This window comes from Equus asinus, chromosome 2 (genome assembly GCF_041296235.1).
Source record: "Equus asinus isolate D_3611 breed Donkey chromosome 2, EquAss-T2T_v2, whole genome shotgun sequence".
NCBI lineage: Eukaryota > Metazoa > Chordata > Mammalia > Perissodactyla > Equidae > Equus > Equus asinus.
In genome coordinates this window covers 53046192-53065792 of record NC_091791.1, presented here as the reverse complement: position 1 = coordinate 53065792, position 19601 = coordinate 53046192, and the positions used below count along the sequence as shown (strand labels likewise).

Here is a 19601-nt window from a genome sequence, read left to right as displayed (position 1 = left end):
TCTGAAAGAATATTTTCAGTTGCTGCTTTGGAAAACATTAAACAGTTCCCAGGCCTTCCTGAGTTTGTTCAGTTGTAGGTTTGAGGAAGCTGCAGTTAGTAAATTGTGGTTGGCAAATGCTGTAAGCAGGTGACTCAATAGGTTGAACTCATGATGACTCAACCGTATAAAAACCCTGCCGATAAATAGCTTTGAAAGAAAAATTGCCTTCCAAACTGTTGAGCTGCCATAAAAAGTTCAAAACTATTATTAAAAGTATCACAAAGAATATTAACATGTGGCTTTAGAAGGAAACACATTTTCCTTCAAGTGGTTTTAAAACTTTTACTTAATTGTTCTGATTTTTGCTCTGTGGTAATTCTGAGAGGAGAGGACTTTACACCAATGACACTTAGCAAGTTGTAGTTAAAAATGCGAAAGTGTTACAGGTCTGCATAAAGTTTATTCAAGACAATATTTTTTTGAAAGACCAGTTTCACTTGGGAGGTTAGCAGAGAAACCCAAATGGTAGTTATTTTTAATTAATAAAATAAAAATAATCTAGTTAGCCTTTTATTCAACCTTGATATAACTGAACAAATAAAGTATGATATGTAATTGTTTTCTTATGATTTGATATAAATAGGACACTTATATTAATATAGTATGTCCCATTCCAAAATCCTTTTTGATGATTTGGTAAATTAATTATAGCTGATATAGAGTCTGTTTATGATATCCCTTACAAATCTTGGAATACTGTATTCCTGTGAACTGGTTTTAATTTAGCAAACGTCATTTTCTGTATTTAAAATAACAGTAAAATAATTTGGTTAATTGGGTTTCCTTTCACTTTATGTCATCATTTTACTAATATAAGTAAATTATTGAAAACTCAGCATTAAAAATTTAGATTCATGGATTGGAAAAAGTTTATGTGAGAACGACTTTGACGTTAGGCAGACCCTTGGTGATTTGCCTTCCAGCCATGTGATTTGTGGTAAATTACCTAATCTTTGAATATGTTTTCTCATCTGTAAACTGGAGAGAATAATGTCAATATAGTAAAGAGGGTTGTTAGGATTAAATGAGGTTAACATTTGTGAAAGTGCTTCTCTTCTGTCAATTAAACTTTTTTTATTGTTTACACTGATGAGTAAATGTGCTTATTCTTAAATAGATACTTTTTAAAGGCTGGAAATAGATTTGTCCCATAAATCATACAGAGTTACTTTAGGATATATTTAAGCTATAATAAAACCTAAAGATACTACTTATATAGGATGATTGAAGAGTGGTAATGCCAACAATCCAGAGTCTTTTAAATTTTGGTTTTGTAATGTTTTGAAGGGTAGCAGATATGACTTTCATCCTATTGGCTTCATCTTGTTTAACTCTGAGCAAAGTGAGAAAGCCTGAAGATTGGAGGTGCTTTTTTTCAGGGGTGGCAATATAAAGATGAGCTTTATAAGAGTGAAGGGACAGCTGGCCCAGGATACATAAAATAGATAATCTGTGAATAATTGGGAACTGATGAAGTTTGGTTTTGTGTGCATCACATTGGTTTTCTTAAATTGCTATATTGGTGAAATACTTATAAAAATGGACATTTACTCCTCTAGCACAATATCTGAAATGCCAGATTGTTTTCACAATAAATATAAAATATCCATTTTACATGGTGCTTTCTAAATTACTTTTTTTTAAAAAGTCAGTTACGTGTGTGTGTGTTCTTGTTAGTTTTTTTCCCTCTCAAGTTAACCATCAAATGCATACTAAAATGTTTCTTTGTACCACAGTCTCTTAGTGTAAAAAAAAAAGTATTTCCTCTAGCTCAGTGAAATTTGAATTTTGTGACTTAATATTTATTAAAAATGTATTATAGAATTGAAGGTTTTTATTTTATAAATAGAGTTTTTATAGGACATTTTGTTGAATCATACTTGGTATAATCTATGACATCTTAGTAGAATTGCGTTAAGTGACCCATTCTTTCTGTAAGCCTTTAACTCTGTTTTTATTAATGAGAAATTTAAGTAGCAACATGTTAAAAAGTTTTCATTTTTAGTGGTTTTTATAAAATTGAGTTCCTATCATAATCAGAATGTTAGGAGAATGCGAAGAGTATTTTCAAGTGTATTAATATCTCAAGTGTATCAGAAATTTCTAAACTAGCTAAGGTTCTGGGGAATATACTCATTGTACTTAACTATCAGATTGTATTGTAATTGTTTTCGAAAGTAAGTTTCTTCCGATGGAACTTTAATATATAACAAAGGAAATTAGTATTAATATGAGCAAATTGTTGACATCATTCTTTTGCCTATTGAAACTAGTTTAATTTCTTTCTCATTATAAAAAAATACTCATTGCAAAATAAAAACTTTCAGAAAAGACATAAAAGTGTAGCAAAAGAAAAAGATTATCCATAATTCAGTTAACTAAAGAAACTGCTGTTAATATTTGGTATGTATCTTGCATATCTTTTATAATATCTATACACACACAACATACTTAGGTACACACCCTTATAGATAGATGTTGACAGTAATGAAACATATGACCCTATTCTTAGTATTCTGTAATCTGTTTTTCTCTTCCTATGTCATTAGCTTCTTTCCTTGTCAGTAAGCAGGTGTCTACATAGTCATTTTCACTGGCGCTGTTGTATTTCATTGTATGGGTATATGAGCAACTAAAAAAACCTTTTTTCTATTTTAAAACACATAGAGGGATCCTTCTTATACATGCATTATTTTGTTAGTCACTTATTTACTTCCTTAGATTCCTTGAAAGTTAATTGTTGGATGGAAGAGTATGTATGTAAGATATATACATATCTGTGAAAAACTTCATGCCCTACAAAATCTAACGCTACAGTTACAAGGATTTTGAGAAAAATAGTGTTGGAGTAGATTGTTACAAGCTTATACAAATGTTTAAGAAGAGTGCTAATATAAACCATAAGTCTTTAAAAATACTAGTAGACTTTAAAAAGACATTATATTTCCAATGAATAAAGTTAGGTAGATATAGTACTTTAAAGAAAAAGGTAAAAGTTGCTTGATATTACGAATGTGTCGGGGAGGGGCGGCCCAGTGGCACAGCCGTTAAGTTTGCACATTCCGCTTTGGCATCCTAGGGTTTGCTGGTTCTGATCATGGATGTGGATTTACTCACCTCTTGTCAAGCCGTGCTGTGGTAGGTGTCCCACATATAAAGTAAAGGAAGACGGATGTTAGCTCAGGGCCAGTCTTCCTCAGCAAGAAGAGGAGGATTGGCAGCGGATGTTAGCTCAGGGCTAATCTTCCTCAGAAAAAAAGAATGTGTCAGGAAGAATTGAAATTACTGAATTGGAGTCAAAAGCACAATAAAAGACGATTGGGGCAATCTCATCAAGATGAACTTATAAGTCAGCATGTGGTTACATTAAACTAAAATAATAAAGTGTAATGGACGGTGTTGTGTCTGGTACTATGTTCAGCTTAATTTGTATACTTCATATTCAGCTACTCATACCAGGTAGTGCAAAAAAATAAGTTTCATATGAACCGACATTACTTCTGTGTTATACTGACATCATTCACCTATTTTCTCCAAATCCTTGTGAGCTAGTTTGAATTACAGAAACACCCACTGTTTCAGAATAGGATGTGTAGAGTCAAACTGCCTTTGAGAAGTTTTTTTTCTCTCCCACAAATAGTGTTTGTGTATGTCTTAGTTTTTGCCTTGCCAACCATGGTGGTGTCATAAATTTTTTATCTTTCCCGATCTGATCAACCAAAAAGCTGGAATACATTTAAATTTTGTGGTCCTTGAATAACGGTGAGACAGAATTTTTACTTTCCCAGTTTTTTTCGTTTATGTTTTTTTGTGACATACTTTTTTGTCATTAGCCTTAATGTCTTATTTGGGCAGTACACCGTATGATGTGTAAGAGATTTTTACGTAAAAGAGACAATATTCATTGTAATATTATAATGTTTTTCCCAGTTTAGGACTATCAGATTTTATTTTTCAAGACAGTACTTTTGAATGATATCTTTGTGAAATCACCTGATTCGGCCAATAAAATTTTATTGAATTATTGATTATGTGGCTAGTAAATTCTAGGCAATTGAAGTAAAAAAGATAAATAGAATTAAACACCTCAAGATATTTAGTGACGTCAAGGGAAAAGACAGAAAATTGAAATGCAATGTGTAGGGGTATCGTCAAGACTGTGAAAGAGCATAGAGGATGTAGCAAATGTCCAAAGTTAATTTTTTAGGAAAGATTTACTTGAATTGTCTTTTTTTCTTGACTTTTGAATTATTTTTTCTGACTTCATTAACATATGCTTTTTATTTTCTAAAAATACAGAAAAATTAAAAGAAGAAGGATAGTATTTACCCATAACTCTACAACCAAGAGAGAACTACCATTAAAAATTTGACACATTTCCAGGGCCAGCCCTGTGGTGCAGCAATTAAGTTTGCACGCTTTGCTTGGGTGGCCTGGGGTTTGCACGTTCGAATCCTGGGTGTGGACCTAGCACTGCTTATCAAGCCTTGCTGTGGCAGGCGTCCCACATATAAAATAGAGGAAGATGGGCACAGCTGTTAGCTCAGGGCCAATCTTCCTCAGCAAAAAGAGGATTGGTGGTGGATGTTAGCTCAGGGCTTATCTTCCAAAAAAAAAAAAGATTGACACGTTTCCTTCCAGGTCCGTGTGTGTGTGTGTGTGTGTGTGTGTGTGTGTGTAATTATTTTCTTTGTATAGTTGATGATCATTTAGATTTAGTGTCAGCAAACTAGCCCATAGGCCAAGTCTGACCCATTGCCTGTTTTTTACTGCTTGCAAGATAAGTATTTATCTTGGTATATTTTTAAACTATTGGGGAAAAAAATCAAAAGAATATTTTATGCCATGTTAAAATTAAATGAAATTCAAATTCTAATGCCCATAAATAAAGTTTTATGAGAACACATCCATATTCATGTGTTTTTGTATTACCTGTAGCTCCTTTTTTGTGCTAAAATGACAGAGTTGAATATTGCCTGCAAAGCCATAAAATATTTACTCTCCATCCCTTTACATAAAAAGTGTGGTTATCCCTCACCTGTTTTTTGAGCTTTATTTCACATCAGCTTTTTTGCATGTTACTAATGTTACTAGGAATTGTTAATGGTAATATAATTACCAAAATAGAAGTACCATTTTCTATCCCCTAATAGCTGACGTTTAGGTGTTTTGATCCCCCCCCCCCCCCCCCGTTATAAGTGCTGTGGTAAATGTTTATATGTAAATCTTGGTCTGCCTTTTGCATTTCCTTAGAAGAAATTTTTAGGAGTAGAATTACTGTATCAAAATGCATAAATATTTATATTTTAAACAATGAGTTAGACATCCACTGATGGACAGGAAAATCATTACAGACCAGGCAGAATTAGGATGTGCAAAGGCAAGGAGATAATTAAAGGAAGTGTAGTATACTGTGATAATTAAAAGTGTGAAGTTCAAGTCAGGCTTCTGCCTTTGTTCAAATCCGTACACCAGTATTTACACTCTGTGTAACGACAAATCTCCTAATCTGTCTTTGCCTTGATTTCTCATCTACAAAGTGGGTATAACAATACTTGCATCATAATATTATTTTGAACATTAATTGCCATAGTGAATGTAAAATGTTTAGCACAGTGTCTGTTTCATAGCAAATACTTAGGAACTTTGCAAATGAGGCTTTGATCTTTAGAATAATTTAGGAAAGTTATCATTCTTGACAAATGTTGTATTAATCTTTCTAGTTGGAAAAATAATGAAGAAAAGAAATGTTGTGATGGTATTTGTTATCTTTTAAGCCAAGGTATAGTCTTTTTAAAGCTGTATCCCTTTACCTAAATGGATTTTCTTTGGGGAAATATTTTAATTCCAGGATATAAAATCAAACTAATAATGATAGAAAATTATATTAAAATACTCTTATTTTCATCATTAATTTCGTTTGCCTGCTATGTTTATTGTGATTTGAGATTTGCTCTTTTGTTAGACATGAAGTCTAAAATTTGGTTCTACTTTATTTAGTCTACTTTTGTCAGCACTAATGTTTCAGGCAGTGTTTTTGTCAGAGTGAGAATGATTATCTTCTTATCCCTAAGGAAACATACTTGATAAATAATGCAAGTTATTAATATAAATTATTAATATACTGTTTGAAAAACAATAATGCTAAGTTGAGCGTATTGTGCTTTATACAGGTGAATTGCACACATTTAGAACTATAAAGAATTAACTAAAACTATGACAACCTTTTCTGAGTTGGAATTCTTTTAAATATGTTTTGTTTTGTTTTTTCTTCTGTATTGATAATCTCTAGGCCAAAGGCACTTCTCTAAATCAAGAATGTGTCAAAATTAGCTGGTAGAGAGAATAACTTAAAATATTAAGTGGAAGTAGAGATCATTGTAGTTAGAACCTTTCTCGCTTTAAATGACGTTTACAGTAGCCTTTGAGTTCCCAAGAATTATGGATTGCCAAATATTTGAAGAGAAGAAATACTTTTTAAGTAAACAGAAAATGAACTTTGAAATTCCTTCAGTGATGAAGGCATATATGATGAAAATAATATGGGAATGTTGTTTCACATTATCATGTCTTCACTTTATTCAATTTTGGGAAATCATGAGTCCAGAGAAACATGATAGAATTATAACTATACATAAAGTAAAAAATACTTGAGACTTTTTAAAAATTTAGGAACTTTTCACTGCTTTCATAATTTCTCGTGGCATATACTTCTCTTAAATTAATGTTAACTATTTCCTTCTCAGTTATTAATGATATAAATTCTTGCAGGTAGTACCAAATGGAAGTTTCAAGGAGAGATTCCTAAAATATTTGAATGGATATGTAATGGCCGGTTGCTTATGGTGGCAGTAAGCTTCAAGGTAGACTTTTGAGGATGATGGCCTTCTCCTCTCCCCACCACCCCCTGGGGTTAATAATCTAGGATCAAACTACAGGGTTTCAGCTGTAGTAATTCTCTGAATGAATTATTAACTAATATCATTTTCCCATTTTCAATTTATTTTTATAGGTAAAGGTAAATTATGTTATCATTACAAAGGGCCAAACATAGTTGTTTTATTTCATTTTTAACATTCATGTGTTTCATAGAATTGCTTTGCTGAAACTAGGAGCCATGAGATATGGTAAATAAAACAACTTAGAAAGATTGGTAGGTTATTTTAATCAGGACATCATCAGAAAAGGGATATTCTACAAAGGCGATGCCCTCATGTTATAGTGGTATATTGACAAGATAATTGTTAAGACTGACAAAAAAGACTTTAGAAGAAACAGTATGAAAGTAAGTCCTTAAGATTTAAGTAAAAGAAATAGTATGTCTCCTTGTTTTATGTGCTTGTAATCCATAGTGTAGGCCCCACCTCTAAATGCACTGCTGACCTCAGGCTTGCTTGCTGATTTCTACAACCAGTCAATCCATTTGACTGTGTTTGGCAAGAACTTCCTAAGGCTACCCAGGCTGTTTGCAACAGGCCATTGCTTCTAAAGCTTGCTTTTCTAAATGGGAGGCTTAATTGCCATTGAAGTCAGATTTGTTCTCTAAAAAAAATCACACAAATTAAAGATTAGTGTTGAATGAATCATATATACCAGCTTAATTATGATTCATGTATATTAAAGTCATAATATCGTTTTTTTGGTTTTTAGTGTGGATATATAAAGTCTCCAACACTCTTGACTCTAAAGTATTGTTTGATTCATATACAGGAAAGGAACTAGTTCCTAAATAATAATGATAATTTAAAATTCTGCCTAAAACTTAAAGTTTTAGCAATGATGATAAATCTGAAAAATTTTATGTTTTATTATATAATGTATTGTAAAGTTACCAAATCGAGGCACCAGGTTGACAATACAGACTCAGAATTATGGTAGAAGTATTTTAGGAATAACAGCATTTATCTTATATAGCAGAAGATACCAGATAAAATATTTGAAAGCTTGTGATCATTTCTCCCAGTAGTACTTGGAGACAATTTGTGGCAGGATGTGGTGACATTTTCTTCCTCTTCAGCCCTAATCGTTTTCTTATTCAGAGTGTCATACAGCCAGGTCTTGGAGGAAGTAGAGAAGCAAAGAATTACTCTGTGTTTGTCTCCTCCCCTTCTCTGTTTTGTTTTTTTTTTTTAAATGAGTATCTGTGTTCCTGAGGAGACAATATAGATTAGATTATTTGCTTTCGGAAGATTCACCCTGAGCTAACATCTGTGCCAATCTTCCTCTATTTTTGTATGTGGGTCACTGCCACAGCATGACTGCCGATGAGTGGTCTTGGTCCATGCCTGAGAACTGAACCCAGGCTGCCAAAGTGGAGCACGCCAAACTTAACCACTAGGCCACAGGGCCACCCCTCCATTTCCAATCTTAATTTCTAACCAGAGATTTTATAAAGCGTATCTCATATAGTTATAATTCTATAAACCATCATTGCTGATAACACTCAAAGCTCTGGTTGTATTTACAGTTCTCATTTTATGTAAAGGACAAAATATTTACCTCTATAATGTTTGTAGAGCCTTCTGGGTATTAGATAATTTAATATGTTATTCTAAATTCTTATGAATAAATGATGATGCTGCGAAAATGGATAATAATTCAAAACATGAAAAATGTGGGGAAAATTGTGGTGGTTTCATTTTATGCATGCACAATCTTAAAATGACTTGCCCATTGACATGCTAGATATTGTCTTAAACAACTTGAAGGTAGCAACTGACTTTAGTCTGACGAAGATACTTTCAGAAATGTTATTTTTAGGGAAAAAATATAATACAACAGAATATTTCTAATTATTTTAAAGTTATTGACTGAAATTGTTTGAATCATTGTGAGGTGTCAGGGTCATTCATCACTTCTTTTTTTTCTATTTTTGTTTCAAATAAAAATACAAATGCTAAGAATATTATTTGAAAGCACTTATTTAAGAATTACAAAAGATTGAAACATTGGAGTTTCCTATTTTATTTTCCCTGTGTACAAGTGAATCATTTTTTAACCAAGAAAAAATACACCCTGAACGTCATTCAAAGTTTCTGAACATCATTCCCATTAATAGTATTAAGCAAAAATACAATTTCATTGTATTGACTACTATTTATATTCTTTCTATTTTGAAATTAGATTTTTCTCATGTGGTTTCAGAATATAATTTAGACAGAATGAGCATGTATCGCATTGTTCCTTGATTATATGAATGGTGAAAGAATTGCATGGATAATATAAAAATGTTAGCCTGTTCCCTCTTGATGCCATTTGAATCTATAATTTTGTTTTTGAAAGACAGAAATTCTAGGAGCAGGACCTGTGGCCTAATGGTTAAGTTCACTGCACTCTGCTTCAATGGTCTGGGTTTGGTTCCTGGGCACAGACCTGCACCACTCAGCGGCAGCCATGATGCGTGTGGTGGTGACCCACATGCAAAATAGAGGAAGATTGGCACAGATGTTAGCTCAGGTGAATCTTCCTCAGCAAAAACATAAATAAATGAATGAATCAATGAATGAAAGAAATTCTATTACTTTGGTTTAAATCATAGACTGGATTCTAGGCTTCTGAATTAGCCCATATCAACCAGAAATTATGAAATATATTTACACAGAACTTATTTATTGCTGTTAATTATGTAAAATTTTTAAATATGTTTGTCATGAAAAGGGTTGTGTATGTAGAGTTTAGAAGTTAATCTCCGGCATTCTTAATAAAGCAGATATATGAAACATAGGATTAATGTTGGAACACTATCTTTAGAAAATTTCTCCTTTTTCAATGCATGCACCTATTTTACCCTGCTTTGGAGTCCAGAGAAGTGAATGGTACCAACTTCTGTGTATAATGAGTACAAATTTCATTGACCTAACGTAATAAATCTTATCCTTCAAAGTCGACAATTTTTCCAGACTAAAATCAAGTACATTATTATATTTGGAAAGCTAAATATGGTACAAGAATGTATCAGGGAAACTCATTTACTTGTGAAAGCCTTAAAAAATTATTTATCTTAAAATATGTTCTTTATTAATGAAAAGAATTTGGTAATTGATTCATTTTCCTATATTCAGTAATATATCTATAATGCAGCCATTTAGGGAATTAGAGTTTGCAGTCAATTCACCATCAAATTACATTGCACTACATTGAAGAGAAGTTTTTAATCTTGCTTTGTACCAGTAGTTTATTTGTTCTTGTTTTAAATTATGGGTGGGCAAACTATGCCACAGGCCAAATTCAACCTGCCTCCTGCTTTTTATAAGGCAGGCCTTTTACGGTTTTTAACAGTTGAAAAAACCTCAAAAGAAGAATAATGTCATGACACCTGAACATTCTGTGAAATTGAAATTTCATAATACCAGTAATAAAGTTTACTGGAACATAGCCATGCTCATTCATTTATGTATTATTTATGGTATTCTTGGGCTGCTTTAGGTGCTACAGTAGCAGAGTTGAGTAGTTGACAACAAAGATGGTATGGCCCTCAAAGCCTAACTTATTTGTTCTCTGGCCCTTTATAAGAAAAGTTTGTCAGCTCTATAAATCATGAAAAATTTCAGAACCTCTCTGGTATCTGCATTTAATAAACTGTAGATGGTTTATAAGACCTCTGTAGTAGCTCTCAAATTTAGTAAGTTTCCTGTCCCAGTAAATCGTTATTAACAAAGTGGGTTATTTTGTAAGTTATGCAAGAATTGGTTTGATAGCAATTGGTGTCACTCTTGACCTGTGTGAACTTAACATTCATGTTTTTAACTGTTGGCTAGCAACCCCAGGGATCTAAGGACAAGCAGTCATTTATAGTTTTGCTGAAGCATGAATTTATATTATGAGTACGGCAGAATGGTGTGGCAAAGCATGTTCCATCACCTAACCTGACATTCAAGATACAGATAGTTATTTTTATAACTCTTAAATAAAATACAATCAAGTATGATTTTTACGGAGGAATTTATGTAATATAATGGGATTTAAGATGTCACCACAAAGGTCAAGGATTTTATCGCGAGGGAAAAATCATTCCATTTCTAAGCTACATATCAGTATCAGTTTGAGAGCAAGCGTTAGGTCATTCTCTATCAAAATTGTCTGAAGGGAGAGAAACTGCTCTTGTTTTATGATATTTCTTGTATCCTAAAATGAAAGTGCTATTCTCGACATCAGTTAGAACTTTAGAGGAAATCTCTTAGAATTATTAAGCCAATCAGCTCAAGTCACCTAGGGAGAAACTAGCAAGTGGTATATTATTACCTAATTCATACCTCTGCTGGCCCTTCTAACAGTAGTTAAATTGAGAGTATGTGTGACATAAAGAAAATATTTGTTGGATTGGTAAGCAGCACTTTGTTAGGGTAAAGCAAATTGCTCCCTTATTATCTTAGAAAGTGTGTAACAATATTTTGAACACTGTTATAATATTGCTATTATTAAACCTACTCAGGCATATCTGAATATTTTAGTGCTGTGATCTTATTTTTTATGCTGTTGTTATTTTTTCCTTCAAACTTGGATAGAAGTAGAGAATCCCTGAAAAATAAGGTTCGTACAGTAGTCTTACTGTCAAAGTACAGATTCCAACGTGATTTTAACTTTTTATCTTTGAGAAATGCTTTTTTAAAATTACATCTTATTTTTCTGTGCACATGAAAAAAATCTGTATTTTGATCATCTCAAGTAGTAATTCGGGGCAGTGTTTACCTAGAAATACAGCATTTGGAAATTTGTAGGTAATAACTAAGTCGCATTGTCAAAGTGATTATCTTCTCTTTTATTGCTTTCTGATTATAAGATTGCATGAGTTTAACATTCTAAGTCTCCCGTCTTTGTGAGTGTTAGACTCTTGCTGCATATGGAATTTCACGTAACTAAAAAGGTTACAGAAAAATAACTTCTACCTAATGTTCAATTTTTGCTGTTGACCCATTCTGACTTAATAAAATAATGTTACCTTTAACCTCATATATAATGTAAAGAAATGTGTCAGATTTTGAAAGGCAGTAACAGTGTCTATTATTCATTCCTTTTCATTGTACTACTTCAAAAGAGAAAGAGAGTAGATGAACAGAACCTGAGCTCTAGAGTCACAGAACTAGATTCAAATAGTAGGTCTCTCTGTCACATTCTGACTATAACCATGAACCTCTCTGAATATAACATGTAAAAAAAGGAAAATTGTTTACGTCAGTAAATAGGAAGAAGAACTTCATTTGGCTACCTGCTAGCAACTCTTACAAGATTTGATCATTTATCCTTTTGTGAGCCTCTTTAAAATGGGAATGATGACTACAAGTTAACAGAAATACCTGTAACTTACAAAGCACCCTACTACGTAGGGGAGGAAGACTTCAGCAACAATATGACTGTCATAACCAGATAGTGTGTTGGGATAATTTTCATGGGTTTTAACTAGTTTAGTAATTCATGTCATCCACTACCATGGATAATTCAGAATTGGATGCTTTAAGAAAACTAATTTCAGTAACTTTTTAAAAATCTTATTGTAAAAGCGTACTTATTAAGATGAAAAGAGGCAGATAGTAACTCTGTTTAATAGATGAGGAAATTGATACATTGAAGTTTGAATTTATGTAAGTTCATTTCAGTAAAGAGACTCAAATTAACAGTTTTGAATGGTATGTTTTTTCCGCTAAAAACTGAATGGATCATTGTTGAAAATATATTTGTATGTTGTCTAATGATCTTGGAATATAGCCCATTATCTTAACTTGTTGACTGAATAAAATATAAATAAATGTTGAGCAAATTTTATATCCCAATAGTTTTAAGTTGTACAATTTCAATATAGGGAACTGGTTTTATAGACCATACCTGTACCAGTCTGCAAAGTATTGGCAATGCTGCTTTAATACCAGCTTATACCCCTTTCCCTCAAGTAGATAAAGGTTTGGGAACAGAAGACCATAGTAAATTTAATATAAGTTAGCAGTGACATCCATGTCATTGAGTAGTTTTCTATACAAGTATCCATCTTCTTCGTGCTAGTTAAATGTCTAGAATAAGAGTGAGAAGAGCAATTGTAATACAGGGGGGTGTCTAGACTAGAGAAGACTTAGGGCTGCAGAAACATAAAACCAGAATTCCAATGTTTGAAGGACTGTCAAGTGGGAAAGAGATTAGACTTGTGTTTGTCTCCAACGAGTTACGCTTGGATCTATCTCTGGAAGTTAAAGTGAGAAAGATTTTTAAAGAACTTGATAGCTATCAGAGCTGTCTGGAGATGGTAATGATTTTGATTTTCCTTGGGAAATTGGAGTTTCCTGTGTTTCATCTGTTATAGACTAGATTGGCACCTGGTATGCATCAACAGGGTCTGAATTTTCCATGGTATCTTCTATTTCTAAAATGGCGAGGTTAAACAAATATGCAGTGTGTTATTAAAGGGGTTTGGAGAAAAGGGGCAGCCAGAAAGTTTCTTTACAAAAAGGAAGACATGTCATAGACCTTTTTTTTTTCCCCAAAATGACAATTATACCTACTTTTTGTATGACACTTTTTCTACTTTAGTATTTCCTTCTGCTGTAAAGTACCATTTCTGTATATTTTCCAAGGAACATAGTTGATAACTTTAAAGGCCTTTACTTCTGCCTGGTGGTGTTCACTAGGTATAAATGAAGTAATCAGAGTATTTACCACAATATTACTCCAAAAATACAGATTAGTCCTTTAAAGCAGTGATGAGATGAGATGGAAAAGCTTTACTTGGATAAACTTCAGAGCAGAAGAGTGAAGTATGACCTGCTTGATTAGGGGGAGGGGTCCTTCTTTGTACTCTTCAGCCATTTTTTGGCTTTCCCAAAATGCCAAATTATTTTTATTTACCAGATATAATTCCCTTCCTTTAGCGCCTTTCTCTTCACTGGTTTCCATGATCTGCCAGTCCACTTTTAAAGGGGACACCTATTGACAGTGCTGCTTTGTTGTTCTTCCCAGCTCTACTCTAGGGCTCCTGCCGCAGATCTCAAATGCAGGAGCAGCAGAGGTGCTTTGAGAGAGAGAGAGAGAGAACAGAATGTCAAAGAGTCCAGCGGGGGACCAACAGATTGTGGGAAACCATGTGACTGTGTGATTCACATCTCCAAGGAGAGAGAACTGGTTGTTTCTGTGGCTAGATCCACCCTGTTATGAGGATAATACCATCAATAATGTAATTTTAATTGCCTGGATGCTTTGACACTGGCTGGAAAAAATAAAACTCTTAGCAGTGAAGTTACTGGTCAGAAGAGTTTGAGTAGAACTGAATTTGATGGCATTTAAATCAAGACACAGTGGGTAATATCTTTTGTAGTTTAAAACTCGATGGGGAGAGAGTGACTCGTCTCTCTGCTTATTTGTTGTCACTAAAATATTCAAATTTGATTCTTTTGCTGCCAACCTTGGATGACCTGATGCTGTTTGGTTTGTTTCTTAGTTCTATAGTGAAGTCCTTAAAAAGGTGACTGTATAAGGCCATACTTAAAGTTAGAAAACACATTAGTAAGTCTTAAATTTTGTCTTTGGGATATTGTTGTCAGGAATCAAATCTTACCATGGATTAATTTCTTATGCTCTGCTGTTATGTAATTGCTAATGAAATATAACTTACGAATTTGTGTTTTTGCGTATATTTGGATCAAGGAATTTCCTTCAGTCCTTACAACATATAAGAGGGAAAGTCGGTAACATTAATGTTAGGAGAGTGTAACATGCACCTTTCTTTTAATCTATAATTCTAGGACGACATAGACAGCCTAAACCCAGTTCTCAGGGACAACCCACAACTTCAGGAAGAAGTGAAAGTCTGGGTAAAGGAACAAAAGGTTCAGGAGATTTTTATGCAAGGTAAATATTTTGAAGTTACGCATTAATTCCTTTGTTTTGTTTTGTTTTAAACTGGGCAGTTTCTCACATTTGGTTTTTGTTGTTCAGTTATGTGCAACATAAATAGAAGACTCAGTCTAATATTTTGAGTTATATACAGTCCAGGGAAAATAATAGCAAAGTCATAATAATAACTTCACCAGTTTATTAACTAATTTGAGCTAAATGCCTGGCATGAAATTTATAACCACACAGGTGTTTTGTTGATAGGAAAATTTCTATATTACAGAATACTTTAGGTGTGTCCTTCCTGGAGAAGGAAGTGTTGTTTGCAGTAGAGGGTTGCCCAAAGCCACAATTGATTTCCTTTGAAGAATGCTGTTGGTATCTGATAAAAGTGGCCTATTTCAGTTGCTTTCCTCAGCAATGACCACAATGCAAGTCTTAGTTCTGTTTCCTTTTTTTAGTAAGTTACAAGTTTGTCTACAGCACATGACTTTCAAACCAGTGAGGTGTTATAATTCTTAGTGATTTCTTTTCCTATAAGTAAAATCGTGTATTTCAAGTATAAGCTCTTTGTGAAGTTGAATTGAAACTGGGTCATTATGTCATAAAGTACTGATATTTTGTTGAATGTTTTTAAAAAGAAATGTTAAATTCCCATATTTATCTTAGCCCTCAACTTCCATGCCATTTAATTTAAGCATTAATAGACATAATTTCAAAGTTGTGGCTGTTTTTGCTTTGTATGGGTATTTATTTAGGTTAAATATTTTTTAGACTTTTAATATGGAAAATTTGAAACATACATACACAGAAACAGAATATTTCAGTGAACTTCCATGTGCCTATCTCCCAGCCCCAACAACTATAAAACTTTGGCAGATCATGCCCCATCCACTGCTCTAATTTGCTTTCATCAAATTTCAAACATCACCACATTCTATCCACTTTTAAACGAAGCCACCATACCATTATTACATCCAAAAAATTAATAGTTCCTTAATATCAATACTGGATACTCAGGTTCAAATTTCCATTTGTTTCATAAATGCCTTAAATGATTTTTAACAGGACTGATTGATTTTATAGTTTTATTTATTTGTTTTTTTAAAATCAGGGAATCTGAAAAATATCCACAAATTTGTTGATATGTCCTATCTATCTCTTTTTTTCTTCCTTTCCTTGCAATTTATTTATTGAAAAAACCAGGCTAGTTGTTTTTACTAACTTTTTGTTTCCTCATCATATTCTTGGAGGTGACAAGATTAAGGTAGTATAGTCCCTGTCCATCCTCAGCAGAATTACATGAAGCCAACTCTGAATGGGAACAAGGCAGTTAAGATGATGTGCTAATAGGAATTGAAAATTGGTCATATTTGGAGTTATTTTGTAAGCTTTTTCTATATTACATTCAGAAAAAATAATTTGGAGTTTTATTCTTCCATAATTAGAAAAGACTAGAGTTTGTATAATTGATTATGGCTAAAAATGTATTTAATATACAGGTCATATGGAATATTTTCTACAGATGTGTTAATTGACTTATATTTTAGGCTGATATTGGCATAGGTTTTTTTTAAACTGACAAATAAATATTAAACCATTAGTTGGTATGTTAAATGTCTTAACTGTAGAAGAAAGCATCAACCTAGGAATCAGAAAAATAAATTCAGTCCTAGTTCTTTCACTTAAAAATTTATTTAACCTATCGGTTAAAATTTATTTTAACCTCACTCTCTTAGTTTTTATAAAAGAAAAACAATACCGAAGAAATACCTAAGAATTAGAGATTAAATAAGCACTTGAAAATTTTAAAAGCACTTTGTAAATTGTTTATGTATAATACTATCATTAAGGCGCACAAGTTTTCTCCCCTTCACAGTTCTTGTTAAACTTTCAAATATTTGATATCATTTTAGTATCTGTGAATTGAAGAAATTTTTATCTCCGTTATCCTCTTCTGTGGAGTGACTTTTGTTTTAATAGGCATATTTTAATGTATACTAATATATATTTTTTGTTGTTTAATCCTTTCCTCTTTTCTGAAGGATACCTACATATAGATCCTTTTAAAAAGTGAGTTTAATCCAAAAATACACCATATTTCTTTATAAAAAAAGCATTTTGTTGCCATATTTATAAATTCACTTAGCAATCTCTACTGTTTTAAGACTTTTGGCAGCTTTTCCTAACTGTCACAGAGGAATCAGAATTTATAGTTGCTTATTGTAAAGCTTTGGCAACCAGAAGACTCAGGCATCAAGTTTCAAATTACCTTTCCATTTTCAGTGATGTAGTCATATACCTCAACCTTGTTAGGTAGCTTTGTTAACCTTACTGCTTCCTAGATCACTATAACTACATTTTGTACTGTTCCCTTGTTAACTTGATTTGATCCTAGAAACATTTTTTTCTGACTTAAAGTGCTTCTGTTTCCATTGAGTGAGGAAGTATGTGTGTCCACTAGAGTGTTTAGTGATAACTTCAGAATGATCTGGCTCTAACATATATTCACTTGTCTTAGAATACATTTTTTTGAAAACTAATATTTGAGTGTGATATAACTCATCTATCACATAGCTCATGTTTCTCCTAAAAGGTAGCTCTTAAATGAAAATGTATCCATCTAAGATATCCCTATTTCTTGTTTTTTTTTTTAAGGTCCTTATTCCTTAAATGGATACAGAGTGAAGGTATATAGACAAGACTCTGCCACCCAGTGGTTTACTGGCATAATTACTCATCATGATCTCTTCACTCGCACCATGATCGTTATGAATGATCAGGTAAATAGTCCAACTAATATTTTTGAAAAGAGATATTTAAAATTTACCTGTTCTATGCCCCCTAAAAATTGATCAGTAATTTGACACTAAATAATTTTCATCTCTAGGTTTTTTGGTAGTCAAATAATCCTAATAAGTTTAAGTGTATCTGATATTAGATAGAGGTCACTTCAGGTCACAGAGAGATAGCGATGCCAAATTTATTTCAACACTGATAAAATTAGTCCCTTAAGTAAAGGCATCAAACTGTTTTAATTAATTAGTCTTCTTTTTTATCCTTAGGTAAGCTAAAATTTTCTTTCTTAAAGATTCAGCTTTTTTGTCTCTCCAGTAATAAAAGTATTTCCCAAATGGTTTCTTTTCACTGATGAAAACTTTAACATACACTGTAGTTCTTTTCACATCAAATTTGAGAGTTGGTATGCTCCCTTAATTTTTATGGTAAGTATAGTATATTAGGGATACAAATTTCATGTGGAGTTTTAAATACCAGTCTGAAAAATCCTGGTTTTTAAATCTTTTTTTTTCTCTTTTTTTTTTTTTTTTTTTTTTTGAGGAAGATTAGCCCTGAGCTAACTACTGGCAGTCCTCCTCTTTTTGCTGAGGAAGCCTGGCCCTGAGCTAACATCCGTGCCCATCTTCCTCTACTTTATATGTGGGACGCCTACCACAGCATGGCATGCCAAGCAGTGCCATGTCCACACCTGGGATCCGAACCGGCGAACCCCAGGCCACCGAGAAGCAGAACGTGCGAACCTAACCACTGCGCCACCGAGCTGGCCCCGATTTTTAAATCTTTTAAAGGTGTAGTTTATTTACCTGAAAAAAATAGATGTTTATACCTTCCTACCTGAGTGAATTGTGGAGGGTATCTGAATAAATAAGAGCCCCTTTATATAAACAATTCAAATGCTTTGGTTAAAATTTTAGTCAAAATGCTAAATAAATTATATTGTTTAATTGTGTTTAACTTTTTTTCCTAAAAAGGTGGCAAACTTTGACCTCTAAGTGAAGTGCAAAGTTGCCTTTAGATTTTAAAATAGTTCTTTCTTTAGCTTGCTTCTTAAAATTATCATTATTATTTATTTACACAATTTTGGTCCTTTTCTTCTTCCGAAGCTCTGTCTTCTTAGTTTTATTTTATAGCTGCTTTTTGAAGATTACTTCCTATTTTTAAAATGCATTTTATGACTTGGCATTATACTTTTAATTCTTATCCTTGCTTTTCAAGGTGTGCTTGCGGTAGATATATTTGCTTTCTAATTTTTGGTTGGCAAATGAAACAGTAGGTTTCAGAAGGTTAAAAAGGTAATTTTATCTTTAATAATTAAAATTGCTTTATTGTAAGTCTGAGAGTATCTTATAAATTAGAGATCCCAAAGTGATTTCTGAACATTTCTACTCAGTAAGGAAATTGTACCTAATATCTCATTGGCTAGCTGATTGGATTTAATTTTTGTTCTTGTTTTGTGTCATGGATTAGGTACTAGAACCACAGAATGTCGATCCTTCTATGGTTCAAATGACCTTTCTAGATGATGTTGTTCACTCTTTATTAAAAGGTGAAAATATTGGCATTACATCACGGCGAAGGTCTCGTGCCAGTCAAAATAGCAACGTTGTTCACGTATGTATATTGTTAGTGATGGATTATTTTAAAATATTTTCCGAGATTGCATAGGATCAAGTAGTAAACAATAACTGTTATATTGGTTACTTTTAGAGTCATTATACACGTGCCCGAGCAAATAGTCCCAGACCAGCAATGAACTCTCAAGCTGCTGTACCAAAACAGAATACACACCAGCAACAGCAACAAAGAAATATCCGTCCAAATAAGAGGAAGGGCTCAGATAGCAGTATACCAGATGAAGAGAAGATGAAGGAGGAAAAATATGATTATATAGCACGAGGAGGTAAGACCCACTTCTTTATAGGGGAATGAGAACAAATAAAACAAAA

At 32.9% G+C, this 19601-nt stretch overlaps 1 protein-coding gene across 9 annotated transcripts in view; it reads left to right on the top strand.

The window, feature by feature from the left end:
- JMJD1C (jumonji domain containing 1C) overlaps nucleotides 1–19601 on the top strand; it is a 346802-nt gene that overhangs the window by 286241 nt on the left and 40960 nt on the right. For 5 of the 9 annotated variants that reach the window (XM_044755764.2, XM_014833340.3, XM_070488619.1 and 2 more), the window contains 4 exons: nucleotides 14766–14871; nucleotides 17515–17639; nucleotides 19123–19266; nucleotides 19363–19555. In XM_044755764.2, the coding sequence (XP_044611699.1) occupies nucleotides 14865–14871; nucleotides 17515–17639; nucleotides 19123–19266; nucleotides 19363–19555 (469 nt within the window). In that variant the 5' untranslated portion in view covers nucleotides 14766–14864. Of the gene's footprint in view, nucleotides 1–14765; nucleotides 14872–17514; nucleotides 17640–18289; nucleotides 18444–19122; nucleotides 19267–19362; nucleotides 19556–19601 lie in introns of those variants that run through there. The other 4 variants (XM_070488633.1, XM_044755766.2, XM_070488638.1 and 1 more) reach the window with 2 other exon arrangements.